Source organism: Suillus paluster (assembly GCF_016628075.1).
Source record: "Suillus paluster strain FC165 chromosome Unknown EDB91scaffold_8, whole genome shotgun sequence".
NCBI classification, from domain to species: Eukaryota; Fungi; Basidiomycota; class Agaricomycetes; order Boletales; family Suillaceae; genus Suillus; species Suillus paluster.
Window position 1 is genome coordinate 942,001 of NW_024537568.1, and position 18,918 is coordinate 960,918.

An 18,918-nucleotide genomic window follows, 5' to 3' on the forward strand; every position below is an offset into this window, starting at 1 on the left:
GCAAGGCTAAAGTAGACTTGGTCATGTCTGCAATATCTGAAATGAAAAGAAATATGACAGGGTCGTTCTAGGTCGTTCTCCGGTACTAGTGGCTGAAAAGTTGGAGGATATAAAGGATCTTTGTTAGAACTCAGCGCATCGTCCGACCCCTCTTACTTTCCAACTCCATCACCGACAGTCCGCTAGCTCAGCGAAAGTCTCATTCATCAATCTAAAGGTATGTAGGTTTCTCACAATCGAAACTGACATCGCCGTTATTGACAATCTCCAATGATGTTCTTATCCTCTTCAAGGCCGTACTCGGTTTTGCCTACAATTCTCCTTTGTACTCACACCCGTATCTTCGGTACCAACTTGTCAACCTTCACCCACCTACAGCATTAATCGGTTCCCACCACGTGAGCAAGATACAGGGACCAAGGGCCGAAAGTGTGTCGAACTCGTGTAGGCAAAGAGCCCTGAGCTAATCTTCCGGTACTAGTTCTTCCGCCCCTCCACCGTCTTTTCTACTTACCTCGTGTCTTTACCCACAGCTATATTTCCTATTCATCCATAAATATCAACAAATTCGAACTTCATCACTATAGTTGGGTTCGCCACGCATCAGTTCTTCTTCTCTCGCCCTCAGCAGCATGTCTTCTGTGGAGCGCAATCAAACGCCAGACGGCGACGACCTCGCTGAGGCGCAGTCTACAGACCTTCAGCCTCAAATGACCGTTCATCCCGTTAATGGCTACTCTAGTATGCCCATGCACATGTATCCTTTCCCACCCGGTTTAGTCGCCACACAACCTCTTCGCTCTAAGCGCAGGCAGGTCAAGAACGCTTGTACAAACTGTCAAAAGGCATGCAAGAAGTGTGACGACGCCCGTCCTTGCCTCCGTTGCGTTAAATACGGCATCGCTGAAGAGTGTGTCGATTCCCAGCGCAAGGAGAGGAAAAAAGGCGTGAAAAGGGGACCCTACAAGAAGCGCGATGGCAAAGGTAAGATCATAATCCCTCTATTTGTGCCATACTCTGAGACGCCATTCGTGCATTCGTTCCGCCCATGCTCTTATCTGATTGGTTCGTTCCTCTTCGTTCTGACTCTCGTTGAGATCGTGCAGGCACCAATGCCGACATTGGCGATGTGCCCGAGCAACCCAGCATTCCCGTCACGACGGAAGTGCCAGCCCAATCGGCGTCGCCGCCTTTACAGGCGACTTATATGGCGCCTATAGGGTATTCCATGTTCCCGGGGCAATTCCCGGGGTCGCCCACTCCCAAGCCTGGTGAGGCCTCCCCAGCATACTATCCCCAGTTCTATGCGATTACGCCGGTGCCTCATCCTGGACAAAACGGGCACCCTGGTCAAGATCCAGAACAGGGCTACCCATCCATGGCCCAGTACATTCCGGCTGCATTCCTTCCATATGCGCCGCAGTCGTACGGGTATATGTATCCGCATCGTCCAGACGGCCAGATGCAGATGATGAGCCCTCACTATGCTCCGTACCCCCAAATGTACGGCAAGCCGCCTTCAGCCGGTGGGTCGAGCGACTCTGGGCATCTGAATGGGCGGAATCACGGTGACGACTAGATGAGGTGCATGGCATCTCGAAGGACAACCTTTCTCCCTCTAATTTCTTGATTTCGCGTAACGTGCCTTTGTGATGTGTCCTTTGTATATTAAACAGAGGGCTTGTTTTCAACCTACATGCATCCCATCTCGTCTTTGCCTGTGTCGTCTTTCTGTACTATAGCACTGTCCATACCTCGTTGTTCGTCTACCTGGGTCTATTTGCTTGATGCATTATTGCCTTTGCCATCTTTGATTGATCCAACATTTTGAGTTCAAATTAAATTCACGCCTCTGTCAAGGTCAAATTTTTGTATTGGAACGTGAACAGAATATCCTCCGCACGAAACCCACGAGGATAACGAACGTAACTAGTGAATAAACCTTACAACCCGCTCATTCGCCAGGCTGTGTACGAAAATGCACGAAAATGCATTCTTTTTGAGTTCATCCTCCGAGAGTGTAACATCCCCCCGCATTCTGCGGTTCGATCCCGTCAATCAATACCCCACTATTCCCTAAATTGCTAGGCCTTGCCAGAATCTCGATCCACAGGCACCCATAGTTCGCGGAAATGCGGTGGAGCATCGTCGCTGCGTTCTGCGCTCCGCGGCTCTGGGTTCCCATGGTCCTGCACCGGAACATTTTGTTTATGGATATAATCGAATTTATTTGGGGGTGTGCCAAGATGATTTTTTCGGGCGAGAGCCTGGGAGTGAGAAGGATCTGCGCAGAGAGAATTTGGTAGAAAGTTAGCGCTCGAGAGGAACGCGCCTGAGGTAATAATGGTTTGCTCACGGTGCGATGGATGCGACTTCGGCACCTTCTGGCTGCCCAGCCTGATGATGTGACAACATTCGAACCAAGAACATGCGCAAGTGGTGCTCGTCTGTGTCGCGAAGACCAGACACAGCCAACTTGCAAGGCCGACAATAAAGGCCCGAAGGTAATCTTCCAGCCGCACAACACGGTGTAGCCCTTCTTTGGCAACAGCGAAATGACAATCTAACCATGGAAGCAGCATCGAGGCCATCAAGGGGTGGAATGGAAGCGACGGTGACGAAGAGAACTTGAGGAGTCATCGCTTTATCGTGTACGTCCTATCGCCACGTTGATACCCCAGAACTCTACTCCATTGAAATGGAATCGGGCGATGCTTGTGGTCGAAAAGGCTCTAGGCTAAGCCAGGAACAACGGTAAAATCCATTGGGAGGCACATGGGACAAAATCCATGCTTGCGCAACTCGCAGAGCGGGGCGGGTCGAACAACGCGGAGAGTCGAACGTTGATCTCTGTGATTAGCGCGCGACGGTTGAGGGAAGAGCACGCAAAAAAAAGGTTGAATCATGTCCGTTTGTCTTCACTCGAGCCCTATGACGTAGGGATATGCACAGCAGGTACGTGTTATGCACCTTGAATTCTCCGAGAGTCACTGAGATCCATCATCGTGACTATGTTCGGAACACGGCTGGCGTGCCAGAGTTCTGCATATTTTAGGACTGGCATGCTTCGCCTACGATCGTTGTGCGGTGTCTCGCTGGCCGCGGTCCCTAATTCCAATCACTGGGACAATGAATTTGAATCCGGAGTAGTCCCGATAACCCCCTCGGACAGCAGCTGATTATTGAAGATGTGGCAGGTAATGAATGGACCCCAGAAATAGGGGGATGGTAATCGGCGCCATCCCACATGATGGTACTAGCGTGGCGACAGCGCATGCCCAGTAAGTGTAAGTAGTGGCCGTATGCTCTTACCTGGGATGCATTCCTGAACATAGAAGTCCATGTCAAAGCCGTCCGGAAGTTAGTAGATTGGAGTTACTTACTGTTATCTTATCTAGTAACGCCACATGTAAGGCGAAGGCCATGAGTGATTTCTTGCACCTCATGGGGGACTTCGAAATAATTATCCAGGTCAATCTCCCCTCCGGTCTCCCGTCCAACGCGAAGGGGGATAAACGAGGGCCGAGAGATGGCCTTTGTGGCGACCGTTGCTCCATAGTTCACTATCATCGGTCCTTGGCCGCCCTCGCCTTGGAAGACGCTGTCCGAAGGCATATCTTGGATACAACGTGGTTTGATTATTCTCGCAAGAAATTATTTGACAGGCTTGAGCATCAAACATCGGAGGGCGGATCTGGGATGATTGAGGTATTGTGACGGATCTGAAAGATGTGAGTTAAATCCATGAACATTATCATCGACCGGTACTGACAAACTCTCACCCGTACCTGAAGAAATACCCCTCGTTTCAAGGCTGTCCATCATGGAAGATCAGAAGTGTTCCCGTTTTTTTCTTGCAAAATTCGTGTGGGCAAAATTCGTGCGTTTGGTGGCACATCGATTGATTCTTCATGACAAATTCCGGTTCGAGCCTCCCGTGATTGAGGCGACGAGGACGCAGGTAGAAGTGGCAGTTACCGAGGTGTATTGTTTTTATTGCTGTGCTCGCAGTGGACAGCGCACCGACCATGATGATTTGACCGCAGCATGTGGTGCTGGACTCCGCCGCCGCTCTGCTGAACAAGCAGTCGGAGTTGACACCATGCTCATTCTCCTCATCCGTCCTGCAGGTTTTATTTTCTTGCCGCTCGGCGCTCGTAACCAAAGTAGCCGAATATACCGCGTGAAAATCAAGGGCTTCGAGAACCAAGTAGGCCGTGGCTTTCACGCCTAGACTCAGTATAAACAAGCCTGGCAAAAATCCTGTCAACTACCACGCCATTCCTGCTTACGCGGTGTAATTGTAGTTTCCCCCCCTTTCTTTCTGGCAGATCTACACCCTGCTAAACACATTTTCCCCATTGTCCAAGGTCGCCGAGCAGCGCCTTCAGCAGAGCAACCACAACGCACAAGGTGCCTGCTCAAAATACATCTTGTTCAAATCTAAGTTTTTTTCCACGCAACAATAGGATCTAATTCTGACACTCTTTCCGACGATGAAGTGGACCAACAAAGCTGTATGCACAGGATGAATGGTCAACCTGATATTTCGATCCGGAAATAGAAAGATCCTTGCCACAGGTGGTTGTGGTCCCATCAGCCTGAGGTATCCACCAATCTCAACCGTCGTGCCGGCACAGAGAATTTCTGTTCTCAAGTACCAAAACCTATTGTGGAATACACCGTTCTCGCACCATCTTAGACGCCCGAAATTCATCCTAATTTATCCCGCCATTTGTTCTCCTACATTACAGAAACCTGTCCTGACCCCCACAATATCTCTCTACCCGATGCAAGGGATGGACGCACCATGGTCAGCACTCCCATATGTAAATCCCTCGTACTGTGTCATGTAATAGTCCACGGCGCACTGCCCTCCCCCCTCGCGTGGCAGTCCAGTCCCGTTGTTTCGATTCAGCGGATTCAATCGCAGAGGGACGAGATTTAACAGACACATCACACTTGCATTAGAATTTATAAAGACCGGAGGAAACGATGGCTAGAAATATTGGTGACTAACATCGCGTCAGACGGAGGACTACGTGTGTCACAGACTATCATTTGCAAGCTAGGTAGCTAAGAGTAGTATTTAGTACTTGCGAACAAGGCTATGCAGCTTTTGTTCGTAACACGACCAAACACACGCCCTTGCCAATTTGATTTATTCGTATTAAGTGTGCCACAGAGATACCTTTTCTCGATCAAACTCTTGCACCATGAAGCAAGCACCATCCTTAGCACATTCAAAAGACAAAGATGGCGGGCTGTTAACACGTTCTCTTACCTCGTTATTCTCTCTCATGGGTCTCCAGCTTGGCTCTCGTCTATTGACCTTCGTTCTGAATCAAGCACTATTCCGATTAGCCTCCCCACAAGCATACGGAATTGCTGCAATCCAGTTCGAGCTCATCTTGAGCACCATACTATTTCTCAGTCGGGAAGGCGTCAGGAATGCGCTTCTCAGAGCATGGCCGCGGGACACTACTATTCATAACCAAGGATCAAGTTCTAAAGACGAGCGCGTACCCGCTTTGGCAAATCTATCCGCCTTGCCCATTATCCTAGGACTTCCAGTGTCTCTGGCTACGACAGCTGTGTATGCTACTCTTGCCAGCACCGACGTTCGTCGTCAGCCATATTTTCATGTTGCGTTATCGACCTACGTGTTCGCTGCGCTGAGCGAGCTCCTCAGCGAACCAATGCACAATCAGTATGTAGAAAATATCAGTGGCATGCATCTTCTCTCAACTTATCAGGGCCATGGGTGAAGTTCGCACTGGAGCTAGAGTAAGAGCTGAAGGTCTCGGGATAACGTGCAAGACCCTTGTCACTTATCTTGTCCTCCTGTACGACCCGACGACATCCGGGGAATTTGCGCTCGTGGCATTTGCGCTGGGCCAACTTGCATACAGTGTTGTGGTTTTTTTCAGTTACGTGTATCAGATGGGATACCCCACCTTCTGGCCGACGCGTCTTGCTACACGACAGTCACATGAAATGTCCGACTCCAGGTGAGTCCGTCGACTTGTTTAAGGGTCAATTCTCTGATTACAGCTGTCAGATCAAGATTCTATCTCATTGCCTCACGATACTTTGACATTAGCAGTCTGCATCTGTCTCTGACTATGACTGGGCAGTCCCTTGTCAAACATATGTTGACAGAGGGGGACAAGATTATATTGTCTTGGTGGAGCCCTTTGCAGGATCAAGGAGGATACGCGATCGCCGTGAACTATGGTGCGCCAACGTTCCAGACTGGGATGTTACAGGTGTCGTGACAGTCCGACCTTTGCGCAGGTTCTCTAGTGGCACGAATAGTTTTTCAGCCTCTGGAGGAAATGTGTCGAGTCTACTTTTCAAGAATTTTGTGCCCCTCGACTGGCGCACAAACCGACAGACGTACGCTAGTTCAAGCCTCGGAGACCTTGTTGTCACTAGTCTCCATCCAACTGGCTTGTTCCGTCCTGGTCATTGTATTTGCGACGGTTTATCTTCCGATCTTTCTGCACCTATTGCTCCCGTTCCAGTACCTATCAACAAGCGCTCCGAAAGTTCTCGCAGCTTGGATGTGGTATATCCCTGCACTTGCGATCAATGGTGTGCTTGAAGCTTTCTTCTCGAGCATCGCGACTCCCAAAGATCTTCGAAGACAAAGCAGGTCTGTCCTCCCTTCACCACAGTTTATACTTAACCTGATTTGAATGATCAGGTGGCTCGTTGCCTTCTCCATAACATTCTTTCTTTCCGCAATTGGTTTTTACGCATCGGGCTTCGGTGATGTCTCTCTGGTATACGCAAACATAATCAACCTGCTAGCCCGTATCATCTACGCCGCACAATACGCTTCGACGTTCTTTAACAGAAATAAAACTACTCACAGATGGAAGACCTCGATGCCAACATGGCAATTCCTTCTGGCTGCCGTGATATCGTACTTGGCAATCTCCATGACCAAAATACATGATCGGGCCGTCCTTCTAGTTCAAACGGAAGGCCGTAGAGCAGTACTTTCCGCAATCGTGATATCTCATTTAGCACAGGGTGTCGGGATGGGTCTGTGCTGTGTTGCAACGTGGTGGGTAACGTCTGGCCGATACTTGGTGAAACGTGCACCAGTGAAGACGGATTGATTTTCGCATATTCCTAAGTAGTACCGTTGTTGATGTCACACCAGTTTCTGACTGTATCTCATTTTATCACGAACTGCATTTGTATGTGACTAGCGCTTGTCCTGAGGCCTGAGGCCTGATCAAGGAACACTGAGCGGATCGGACGAGAATAACAGGACGAAAATGTGGATTCTTAAGCGTTTGTACTAATGGATATGTGGTGGTAGGTAGGAGATGTTTACATGACTGTACTGCCACCACTACTTAGACCTAGGCATCACTCTAGTTGGCTGAGTATATCACTTCATTGAGCCTCAAACTTCATTGGTTTCCCGGATCATGACGTCCAAGGAGGATATCGAAGAGTTAGAGTTAGATGAGGTATGTCATGCGTTAGTTCGTAGTAGACGTGGGAGATAGCTCACACAACAGGCAGAATCAATTGACAGCTGACACTGGCGAGCTTTACTTGTTTCAGTGGTTGTCGAATCTGGAGAAAAGACTCAAGGAATGTGAACACCGTGTGTGGTTTCAAACTGTCTGTACTTCATTGCAATTCAACGTTTCGCAGGAAACCCTCAAAGAGTCGCAAGCTTCATTAGAAGCCACGCTACTGAAAGTGCTTATACCTTCAGAGCCGTACCCTTCTCCTGGTCGGCCGCTGCGCAACCTAGCTGCCAGATGTCTCTTAATCATGTATCATCGCGGAGAATCCAGGTCATTGTTTGACACTCTAAGGGCGTTGCTCAAGCCGGCCTCTGACATCAAAGCCACGGATAAGGAGCCAGCTAGAATGTAAGGAGGAAATTCATGCTTTTTCAGTACTTGTGAATGACATCCAACCTACAGCGCTGCACTATGGACCGTTGGAGAGTTGATGGAGGCCTTTGGTTCCCAGGTTCGACATTTCCCTCTCTTCCTATAGCACTCTGATATCCCGAGGCAGTTCATGTCCTTCATGGCTGAAACCGCCACTATCGGAATAAAAACATTCAAGTCATCTGCGGTGCGTTGAATATCTGCAAGTTATTCGCTTGACGTCTCTCATCGCTATCAAAGTCGCCGCACGTCCGATATCATGCGCTCACCATGCTTCGGAAAACCCTGGTTTCAGCCAAGAAGGCTTTGAGCGACTCTCTCGCGAAGGACATAATCAAGCAAATGAAGAACGGTTTAACTGATAAAGCTCTCCCTGTCCAACGAGCTGCTGCTGCTGTGAGATTCTCGTCCGTGAACTGCATTTGGGAACTTAACTGTATGCAGGTCTTGGGGATCATGTATACCCCCGAGGACTCCGTCACGCTCACAGATGTGGAGTCGATTATGACTATTTGCGTTAAAAGTCTCGAGAACGGTGACCAGGTGACGACGCAAGCACTGGCGCAGCTAGTGGGACATATGCTCGCGGCGACTCAAATGGAACGTGTAGTGGCAGTCGCAGAGCAGTCACAAAAAGGCAAGAAGGAACATGAAGACTCTGATATCTCTACTCCTGCACATGTCGCAGCCGAAAACACCAAAGTCCTCTTGACGCCAGGAGATATGCTATCACATATCTCCGCCCAATTTAACAGATCTCACAGCCGAAAAACTCGTGCCGGAATTTTTATGTTTTACATCGCGCTGCTGGCGAAACTTGGACCAGCGTTTGTGGAAGTCAATTATTCTCTACTTGTTGGTCACCTCATGACCGAGATCGTCTCCAATCCCAGGAATGGAGCTACGAGATACGACAAACTCTTCATTCGGAAGCTAGTCGGCACTCTTTTACGAGAACTAATCGCATTACGAATGCTGACCGAGCAGGGTCAAATAACTGCAATTCAGGAGCTTTCTTCATCATACTTGAAACGATGGCCAGCATTGATGCCAGGTCAGGTGGCCCCATCTTCAGCTATTCTGACAATAGCACTGGAAGAGGTTGCAGGTCTGTTGCAACAACTGGGCAACGCGCCTCCGCCAGTTCAGGTAGGTCGCTGTGAAGTTGGAACTTTCGGTATATTCATAAAATCGGCGTAGGACGCTGTCTCTGCACCATTGATGACGCTGCTCACGCATCCAAGCCACTCGGTTCGTGTCAATGCGAGCTGGACCCTCCGATGCTTCTGCTATTCTACCCCGCTCCGTCTGCCGAAGTCAATACTGGTGATCGCGGAGTCTCTACAACGCGACATCGAATCCCTTCAATCTCCTGCAGCTCCATCAGACATTGATCGCAGAACCCTGGGCCACGCTTATGGTTTGGCAGCCCTTGTCGCCATTGTGCCTCACCGCCCCCTATACGTGTCCTTTGACGTCTCAGCCAGCGTTCTTGACACTGCCACTCAGCTCCTCAAGCGCGTTAGTGACCATGATGTTCATGTCGCAGGAGTAGAGGTTGAAGTGGCCTGGACTTTGATTGCATCGTTGATGCTGCTTGGACCAAATTTTGTCCGGTCACATCTACCTCAGCTGTTGGTTCTTTGGCGTAATGCATTACCGAAATCCACCGCGAAAGACAACGCTTTGGGTCGGTCAGCTGCCGAGTGGAAGTTTCTCCTGCATGTCCGCGAAAGTGCACTTGGGGCAATCCTCTGTTTTTTGCTTCACAATAGCCAACTCACCACTCTTGACGTCGCCCGGAGAGTCTCATCTCTACTGGGAAATGCCCTCTCGTTTTCAAATGCGTTCTTGTCGCAGACTATTGAAGAGGTTTCCGGGCCTTCTGCCAATCAAGATACTGGCCCGTCTCTTCGAACTCGCGAAGCGTCTCTTCGGCGTAGGGTATACCAGTGCTTCACCGCTCTTGGAGCTTCCACTTTAACGGATTCTGTCCAAGCAAGCTTATTGCAATCCGTCCTTACTGTTTTTGCGGGTCCCGAGATCGACAACATATCCGCGATGCAAGCCTCCATTGCGTCTACCTCTGGCAGCTTCACTTCAATCTGGCAGATCACAGATGGTTATGCATATGGACTCACTACGCTCGAAATATCTGAAGACGGGGCCGACGAAAATACAGCGTCTGAAGGTCCTCGCCGAGGCCACAGCAACAGCGATAGCATGGAGTACTCAATAAGCGCCCTGGTAGGACATTATCATCTGTGGATCTTCCATCCAATGACTCATCCATGCTTATAGCTACGCAAGCCGATACTGGGAGCTTGTGAGCACGATACGCTCTCTCTTGTTATGATAAACCCATTAGAAGAGGAAAGCCGGCCTTTCAATGCGCCACCGGCTGTGTCGTCAGTCTGTGACGCCGCTATCGAACTATTCTCTCAGTTGCTGCCAGCACAGGACCTAAGCACCACTCTGCGCACGATCAATCATTTGATAGAGTCCAGTCGTTCTCCGAAGCTTGACAAGAACGCTGGGAGGAGGGCCGCTGTAATGGTTAATAGTGTTGTGGCCATCGTACGGACGCTGCGTGTCTCCATGATCTCGCATCATCGTCAAGTTAAGGATACCCTTGGGCACTCTCAAGTCACTTCAGCTCTCGGAGCATTCTTGAAAGTAAGCCTCCTCTTTGACTGCGGTTCGGCCATGAGTTTCTTAAACTCACTTGCAGGATGCTCTTGTGGATGGTGACCCCGTATTAAGATCTGCTAGCAGCGAGGCCATTGGACGCCTTGCCAATATATCTGGAAGCTCTTTTTTGACCAGCCAAACCAAGGTATTGGTCGATCACATTGTATGCAACCGCGATCCCCAAGGACGAGCTGGCTGTGCGCTTGCGTTCGGATCTCTATACGGCCATGTCGGTGGACTTGCGGCAGCGCCCATTTTAAAAACAACCGTAAACCTTCTGATGTCCTTGAGCAATGATTCTCATCCGTTGGTTCACTTCTGGTCCCTCCGTGCACTGGGACATGTCATCAATGCCGCCAGCTTGGCCTTCGCTCCATTCGTGTCAAGCACCCTAGGAATGCTGCTCAAAATATACCTGTCAGACACTCACGAGGCCGAGGGAGGAACATTGAATAACGCTAATATCGGTGGTGACTTGCAAGCTTATCCACTTGTCTGCTCCATTCTGGATGCGATCATCACCATTCTCGGCCCTGATATTCACGACTCTCCGCGGACGAGGACAATTGTACTTGACCTTGTTCACGAATTTTCAGTGGAAGTTGACGAACCCATTTTAGTGGAAGCCATAAGGTGTATCCAGCATCTCCTCATGTTTGCTCCCGAGCATGTGGACGTCCCGGAGATCGTGAATCGATTCAGAAGACACCTCAATTCACCGAGACGATGCCTCAAACTCGCAGCAATTGATGCCCTTTATCAGTTGGTTCAGAAGGACGCTTTAGCAATGTCCCGATTAGGTGGAGATCGCCTTGTGGAAGATTTGTTCGGAATGCTGGACGGCGACCCGTCCATTGATGGAGTCAGAAACGTGATTTCGAGCTGGCTCCTTCAGACAGCGATCCACAATCCATCCGCGTGGATTGACCTTTGCCAGAGGATTATGTTGCGCATCAATGCGTCCCAGAAAGTCGTCGATACAGCCAACAGTCTGATGGACGACGAGGGTCAATCATTGAGTGCATCCATGTCAAACGATGACGCAAGGCAGGGCAGCGCGGCTATGGTTGCTACATCACGCTGGAGGACGCAACTATTTGCACTGCGATGCTTACACGACATCTGCACCCTAGTTGCGCGCTATGGACGCAGAGAGCACCTCGACATACCCTTCGCTCGTAGCAATGGCATTCCAGTGAACGGCCTCCTTGTGTCTCGTGTTCCTGATTTGATCAAAATGGCATTCACAGCGTCTGCGGCATATGTCACAGAGATACGACTAGAAGGCTTAGTTGTACTACGCGATGTCATCCAGGTAGGTGCATTGTAATCTGTGTCACATTTCTTTATATATATATATGTATTTCAATAGGTATTTTGCCAGGCCCCGGACCCTGACTATCCAGATGCTCTTCTGCTTGAGCAACATCAAGCACCTATCACAGCTGCACTTACTCCCGCATTTTCCCCGGATTCCACTCCTGAAATTCTGTCTTCTGCTATCGATGCCTGCGCAGTATTTGTTGGCTGCGGCGTCGTCAAAGATGTAAGCCGGATGGGGAGAATTCTCAAACAACTCACGACTGCACTTGGAGAGGTTGATGGTAGGCCTCTCGAGATATCTGACGCATAAAAATATTCACGCTTTTCAAGAATCTGGCAACTTGACTATGGGTAATTTTGTGGACTTGAGCCCGAATGCATCAGGCATGCTGAGGGTATCTATCCTCTCCGCGTGGGCTCGTCTGGAAATTGCTAGTTCTGAGCAGACGTACCTTCTGGATGTCATCAAGCCATACAGACCAATCTTGGCACCGCAATGGATTGCGTGCCTTCGCGATTACGCTGTCATCCGGGCAGATTCCGAATTCATACATGATGCCTCAGCGGTGGCTTTAGACCCGTCGTATGCAAGCCTTGGAAAAGTAGTTCTGCTGCCAGTAAGTCCTTATTATATCGATTATTATCGACAAATCTCACTGTCTCAGTACTACACCTCTTCTTGGGCCACGATCCTACAAGCTGTCGCGAATGCCATGAACCACTCCGATCAACACATGTCAGCTGCTATCCTTGGAAAGGATGTGGGGTCTGTTAATAGTGTCGGCTCCGCAGCGGAAGGACCAGCGCCCCTTTTCTTCCCCCTCTTTGGCCTTATATATGAAGCACTCGCGACGTCCTCGCCAGACGCCACCAGCTCACGCGTTGGGACAATGATTGCCTGCCTGGGGGCACTGAAATGCCTTGTCGATCCTCGCTATTCAGGGAAAGCTCTCCTGGAGCCTACTGTTTTTAAAGAATTCATGAGTCTCAGTCATCGAATGACTATGACAGAATCTGCAGGGGTACTTGTTCACCTGATCAATGTTCTGACCTCTTTTGCCAAACACTTTGGCCAATATGAACTCGGAAGTGACCTCAAGTGAGTCTTCGCACAACTTGTCCTTCACGTGATTCTCATACTTAGTCTAGCAGCAATGGGAGTCAGAGCAACGCAGCCATTCCTCCGCGTTCAGTTCGCACTCATTGTCTCAAGATCTTCGCCTATACCCTTCGACACTCTCACCATAATTCAGGAACATCGTCGATTCGTATGTCCTCTGATCTTTTCACTGATGCATAACGTTCGATGCATGTCTTGCAGAAGGTGATCTGTCTGATATTGCAAAGATGATTTCTGGCTCCCTGAGTGCTTTCTACCTCATTGCCTCGACCACAGAATCTGTTGTTCGGGAAGATGTACGAGGAGTAGGCTGCATGCTCTATGGCGGTACGAAATTCTCATCGATGTTTTCCTTTGCATGACCCCTTTCCAGAGCTGTTGAAAGACGAAACATCGGAAGCGGATTTGACAACTCCCACCCTTCCGGGTTTCAGATCCTTGTTGGCCCTTCCGTGCCATCCTAGTGACCGCGCACGTTACGGGAAGCTTATTCATGGCTTGTTGTCTTCATGTCTACTGAACGTGGACGAAATGAGGTTTGTGTTTGAAAATCTCTACATGTTTGTGGAAGGCTAAAGCAACGTAGGGGGCGCGAAGGTTCAATTTCGTCGAGAAAAGTCAAAACTAACCTTCTGGCGGCGGTGCTAATCTTGACCGTCATTCCTATACAAGTGGCAGTTTCCCGTGATGTGGTGGAGCACCTGTTCTTCCTTATATCTCAAAAACTTGAAGAAGGCGATGAGGTATTCTGTCACTTTAATACTTTTCATGCGTGCCGCTGAGCGCTTTTTCATTTCAGATGGCTATTGTTGCTGTTCACTGCGCCAAAACCCTTATATTCGCTGCGTCTGGAAGCGAACTGCTTCGAGCCTGCGTTCGGCTGCTCCTTCCCGCACTTATCCAATATATCGCCAAAATGGTACCTCGAGTGGATGACGGAACAGTATCAGAGCAACAAGCCATTTCGATAGAAGAGGTTTGGAAAACATTTGCAACACTCGTTTCGCTTGCTAAGGACGAACAACGTCAGTTTCCGCGGATCTGGTTTAAAACCTTATAATATCTGATTCCAATTTCGCAGGTTCCCGCCTCTTGAGCGTCCTGCTACCAACAACCACGTTGCTTCTACGTCCATCTCAGACCCCTCCATCGACGATACACTCCAGTGGCATAGCACACTTACTTTCCCTCGCAGCTAGCTCGCCCGCATCCTTCAAGGAGGCCACTACTCAGCTGGATCCCTCTGTGCGGGAAGTACTCGAGATGTCAATCCGGAAGGCTGTAGAAGGTACAGCGGCCACGGTACAGAACGTCAAGCCGCAGATCTCTTTAAGATCGTTTTAAATAATGCGTACAATATCACATATGTATATAGATTGTGACATGCGACGTCCAAAGCTATTTGGGAGAGGACAACATCTCATCGAACAATTTCAGCACCGCCTCTTCCGTTTGCCAATTCCAACGATTCCTCAAGACGGATCGTGACGTCTTCGATGCTCATCCGCTCTTGAGCTTCATAATACCAACATCTATTCAAAACTTCCCATAGTTGATCATGCAGCAACAGCGAGACATCTGCCGGCTCGGTTGGGCGAAGAGGTAAACGACCGTCGTTGATATCCATGACAACAGCGAGATCACGTTTTCTGTGCGAATAGGGTGCCTGCTTGGTAACAAGCTCCAGGATAGACATTCCGAACGCGAAGACGTCACTGGCTTTCGTGGGCTTGACATCGTCACCACTCAAGAGTTCTGGGGCGTTCCAGCGCACGTTGGAGGATCCAGTATAAGCGGTGAATGCGTCCCTCCCGAGCACTTCGTCTAGGACCTGAGTATGCCCAAAGTCGCCAATGCATACTACACCCTGCATCGAGAAGTGAGTCAGACCCTTACTGTTAAGTAGCTCAGGTAGAAAGGACACGCACTTCGGAGGAGACCAGCATATTATTCTGGTCAGAAACTGTGAACGATCAAATCTACTTGCAAATTATGGCAGCTTACACATTTCACTACTCGTAAGGTCAGATCGATTGTTCTCACCAAGTACAGAGATGCACTCACGATTTCCATGAACAATGTTGCTTCCATGAAGATACTCGATGCCCCTCGCCGCTTGTGTGAGCTGATTGTTATCAAGATGAGTTTCGAGGCAATGGCTGGGTTACTAGCATACTTACCAAAGTAAGGGGGTTGATCTCAGGGTTCTTGATGCGATATCTGGGCAATGTTAAGTAAGTAAGAGGGAAACTGTTGTATTCCAGCATAACACACTCTAGGACACTGCCATTTTCTTGCCACGTCGACACCTGTGCAGGGTATAGAGTTGTTATCTATGATTACATGAGCAAGGATCTTACGATGTGAACAGGTCCAAAGTTAGTGATGACACCATATATCGTCAGAATGTTGTCGTGTTTGAGCTTTGCCCAAACATTTATTTCGTGCTCATAGCGCTATGCGACATATCAATAACAGTCAAGCCATGTGAACGGAGACCACGGCATACCTTCGTCATCCTTCTGGCTTTTGTAGGGTCGGTGATACTGCGCAAGGTTTTAAGTGCCACCTTGAGGAGCTGTTAGTCACCGAGTTCATGTCATCAAGGTCTGGCTTTACCTTCTCTCCTAGAAACTCTCCTAGCCAGATATCGCTGTACGTTCCAGAGCATATTGGAGCCGAGCCACTGACCTTTTTCACTTGATTGTTCAAGACTTTGAGAGTCGGAGATATGTTTGTTAGGCGTCGTAAATCTGTCAGAGCACTTTGAATCTGAGTTTGCACCGTCACCTCCAGCGAGGAAGAACGCGAGGGTGGTGGAGATTCAAACATCGGTCCCTCAAACATCCGGTTCGGCGACTGGGAGATTTCAGGCGGTGATTGTAAATGTAGTTGTATCAAACGCTGTGAAGGGATCATAAGGATCTAAGAAAGAAAGCATCAAGCGCCATCAGAACTTGCCTCCTGGCCGGTCCTCATGAGATCAAGGGCATCCTGACCGCCAGCGTGATGCCGTTGAACAGCGTCCCAAACCTGCTGCGGGGATATGATGAGCTGCGCCAGCCTTTCCTCGATGCGATCATGATTCATTTTCATGATGTCCATAGACTTCTTCTGCATGATCATGACTGATAGGGGATTCTTAACCTGCAAAAATCTTGAACACCTGAGCACAAATAGCAGCAGCTGGCTTACATGCAGGCGCTCCATGGCTGCATTCACATCGTTCTGGCACCTGTCCAGGTCGTTTTCTATTTGCGAGCTCTTGACTAGGGCATCGTGTGAGCACATGAAGGCTCGTGATAGTTGAGACACGTACAGAAACTTCTCACTTTGCTATATCGCGACCACTTCTGTATGCGGTCTCGTACAGCATATAGAACACTGTCTCGATACTGTGAACCTTTTCAACAGGGAGACCAAGAACCCAGACGACGTACAATTCAGCGTCTTCTAACGAGGGTCGCATCTCATCGCAAGCGGGTCCAGCTGCGTGTTCACTGATCAGGTTCAGCAGCGATGTGCATCTGTGAGCAAGTTGGGCAGACTTGCGCTAAGGGATATTACGCTATTGTGTGGGCTTGAGCTGAAGCAAGTGTTAACACGAGAAAAGCATACCTTGTGCATGGCCACTTGATTGCAAGCGGTGTTGATAGCCTGGAGTGCCATCCCAGCCCCTTGGGCATACGGGACACCAGATGCAGCACCAGCTATCTCGAGAATACCCAATGTTGGGCTCACAAGAGCATTGAATACACTCATGGCTGAGAGAGCCTCCTACAGGACACGGGAGTACACTTGATAGGTAGTGTCTGTTATAACTGTGCTTCTCGTGTAAGTGACATGCTGTTTATGCATGCTCTTTCCTTGGGCGTCTGATGATATCAGAACTTCCGTGGCTAAAAGACGGACTTACTTATAAATAAGCCGATAACGTTCTCTGTTGTTCTCTTAGTCTGAGCTCGCTTCATGTTATTTGCATGGCCAGTAACGCACGATCGAGCTTCAAGTTATGATGGGTTCCTGCTTGTAAACCTGGAATATAGTGCACAATAAAACCTCAATCAACCTCGCAGTCCTAGGGAACGCAGTGCTGTGCAGACGGTGTCAACCTATGCACACACTGCATTGCCAACTGCCAAGCGGCCACGAGGCTCGCTAAAATTTGCAATATGCATATACTGCTAAATTCTTAGAAAATTTATCAGTTATGTATAGGGAAATTTGTAATAAACGGTCAAGGCCCGCAGCGGTCCGCAACTTGTGACGCCAACCATGTCTCGCAAGCGTCGACGTTCTCAGGCTATTCCTGCTGAGGAGGAGCACGACGTAGAGCACACGTCAGATGCGGATACTACTGGAGAAGGACATGACTCCGAAGAACGGAGGAAGGAACTCGAAATTTGGGATGCATTCAAAGAGGAACATCACGAGAGTATGCCAGTCAAAAATATGTTAATTGTGCAATCTGCTGAACTGGATGTCGTAGTACTCGAGCAGCTTCCGTTGTCCCTTCATCGCCAGTACACGCTCATACGCGAACTGGATGATCAAAGCGAGGGTACGTGTAATCAAGTTCCGTCTGTGTTTGATCGCACTGGAGCTGCTGTATTTTCAGTCTATCATGCAGATTTGCTGGACAATGTGCGGAAGTATATCGCACTGCGTACACAGCTTGCATCACGGCCGGGTATAATCGTCGACACAAATCAGAATAAATTGAACATCTCGGCCGCGTTAGATCCAGAGGCCATGCCGGTGGATCCACCTCAGGCAACAGGATCCCCACCTCGAAACGATCAAGTCAACAATGACTCGCCCGCTGAAGTACCAAATGACTCAAAGGATGCAAGTCCTACTGCTTCCGTTTCGCGCAGCCTGGAGTCTCCATCTATTGAGATGCCCACTTCAAAACAAACAACTCGGATATTGCTGCAACACATCGCGCAGGCATCAGAAGAGGTCCTCCGTGCCTCTGAGGAGAAAGTCAATATCGCACAGACTGCTTACGAAACGGTACCACATCCCTTTCTTCCGATTTCCTACCTCTAATCGGCTGCACAGGTTGATCGACATATCCGTCTTTTGGACCAAGCTATCAAGGAACAAGAGGCATCCATCTCTCTGGGAATTCGTCCAGGGACACATCTCGCTCCGATACTTCTTCCCGACCTCGTCGTACCGCGCTGGGCACGCCCGACCCGCATAGAACACAGCCCTACACCCTCACTTTCCCTAGAACTTCCCGCTGACCCTTTGCCTCAAGATCTCACAGATGAGCTGCATGCGGAGTCTGCAAGACTTGGCAGGGGCAGAAAGGCGCGCAAGAAACCGGAGCCACAATTTGAGACCTCGCCACCACCCCCTGAAGAAGTTTTGAGGATGCCAGCCACTCGCACGACGAGGAGCGTGAAGCTCAAAATTCCAGCTCAAGCAGGACCTGCGGATCCGAACGAACTGAGGTATTGTTATTGTAACCAGGTGTCGTTTGGCACGGTAAGTAGCATCATTTTGGATCTTTCTTAGATGAAGTTGACACGGCATGTATCCCAGATGATCGCTTGCGATAGTGATGATTGCAAGGTGGAATGGGTAAGTGAATAAGATGTTCCGCTGACAATTACTAATGCCCATTCTCAGTTTCACCTGCCATGTACTGGTCTCAGTGAAGCTCCCAAAAGGCGGAAATGGTATTGCCAGAGTTGCATGACACAGAAAGGCAAAAAACGATGATCTCGACGCACCTGTCTGTTTGCACCGTTGCCACTTGTACACTGACGATGTAATTGAAAAAAAAAGTATCAAGGTACCATAAATCGAAGTCGACTCAAGCTATTTATTCTGAGGCTTCAAGGT

General features: G+C 49.3%; 6 protein-coding genes across 6 annotated transcripts; 4 read left to right on the forward strand and 2 right to left on the reverse strand.

Annotated features, from left to right (window-relative positions):
- Nucleotides 1–710: 710 nt before the first annotated feature.
- Nucleotides 711–1,933, forward strand: EDB91DRAFT_1235623 (uncharacterized protein; the record flags this gene model as incomplete). The annotated part of the gene is made up of 3 exons (XM_041321340.1): nucleotides 711–984; nucleotides 1,107–1,568; nucleotides 1,890–1,933. The coding sequence occupies 3 exons, from the start codon at nucleotides 711–713 to the stop codon at nucleotides 1,931–1,933; spliced, it is 780 nt and encodes a 259-aa protein (XP_041181153.1).
- Nucleotides 1,833–2,690, reverse strand: EDB91DRAFT_836047 (uncharacterized protein). Its single transcript, XM_041328561.1, has one exon. It carries the CDS (start codon nucleotides 2,589–2,591, stop codon nucleotides 2,085–2,087), a length of 507 nt encoding a protein of 168 aa, XP_041181154.1. The 5' UTR covers nucleotides 2,592–2,690; the 3' UTR covers nucleotides 1,833–2,084.
- Nucleotides 2,691–5,127: 2,437 nt separating this feature from the next.
- On the forward strand, nucleotides 5,128–7,385 carry EDB91DRAFT_1112710 (Rft protein-domain-containing protein). Its single transcript, XM_041317820.1, has 6 exons — nucleotides 5,128–5,710; nucleotides 5,757–6,011; nucleotides 6,062–6,237; nucleotides 6,298–6,658; nucleotides 6,710–7,250; nucleotides 7,345–7,385. Exons 1-5 carry the CDS (start codon nucleotides 5,217–5,219, stop codon nucleotides 7,128–7,130), a joined length of 1,707 nt encoding a protein of 568 aa, XP_041181155.1. The 5' UTR covers nucleotides 5,128–5,216; the 3' UTR covers nucleotides 7,131–7,250; nucleotides 7,345–7,385.
- Nucleotides 7,386–7,448: 63 nt separating this feature from the next.
- Nucleotides 7,449–14,406, forward strand: EDB91DRAFT_1312616 (armadillo-type protein; the record flags this gene model as incomplete). The annotated part of the gene is made up of 19 exons (XM_041325126.1): nucleotides 7,449–7,490; nucleotides 7,546–7,632; nucleotides 7,681–7,904; nucleotides 7,959–8,007; nucleotides 8,056–8,115; nucleotides 8,169–8,324; nucleotides 8,373–9,077; nucleotides 9,129–10,175; nucleotides 10,230–10,604; nucleotides 10,660–11,934; nucleotides 11,992–12,223; nucleotides 12,273–12,559; nucleotides 12,608–13,041; nucleotides 13,092–13,210; nucleotides 13,264–13,389; nucleotides 13,436–13,598; nucleotides 13,649–13,805; nucleotides 13,862–14,087; nucleotides 14,144–14,406. The coding sequence occupies 19 exons, from the start codon at nucleotides 7,449–7,451 to the stop codon at nucleotides 14,404–14,406; spliced, it is 6,027 nt and encodes a 2,008-aa protein (XP_041181156.1).
- EDB91DRAFT_836208 (kinase-like domain-containing protein) lies at nucleotides 14,303–17,277 on the reverse strand. The gene is made up of 15 exons (XM_041328562.1): nucleotides 16,979–17,277; nucleotides 16,681–16,928; nucleotides 16,503–16,615; nucleotides 16,382–16,446; nucleotides 16,258–16,331; nucleotides 16,024–16,209; nucleotides 15,682–15,966; nucleotides 15,572–15,631; nucleotides 15,423–15,518; nucleotides 15,337–15,371; nucleotides 15,243–15,282; nucleotides 15,127–15,187; nucleotides 15,067–15,074; nucleotides 14,991–15,014; nucleotides 14,303–14,929 (listed from the first exon to the last, which is right to left on the reverse strand). The coding sequence occupies exons 2-15, from the start codon at nucleotides 16,822–16,824 to the stop codon at nucleotides 14,483–14,485; spliced, it is 1,638 nt and encodes a 545-aa protein (XP_041181157.1). The 5' UTR covers nucleotides 16,825–16,928; nucleotides 16,979–17,277; the 3' UTR covers nucleotides 14,303–14,482.
- Nucleotides 17,277–18,847, forward strand: EDB91DRAFT_836481 (uncharacterized protein). Its single transcript, XM_041328563.1, has 5 exons — nucleotides 17,277–17,497; nucleotides 17,552–18,078; nucleotides 18,127–18,558; nucleotides 18,616–18,654; nucleotides 18,703–18,847. Exons 1-5 carry the CDS (start codon nucleotides 17,338–17,340, stop codon nucleotides 18,793–18,795), a joined length of 1,251 nt encoding a protein of 416 aa, XP_041181158.1. The 5' UTR covers nucleotides 17,277–17,337; the 3' UTR covers nucleotides 18,796–18,847.
- The last annotated feature ends 71 nt before the right edge of the window (nucleotides 18,848–18,918 follow it).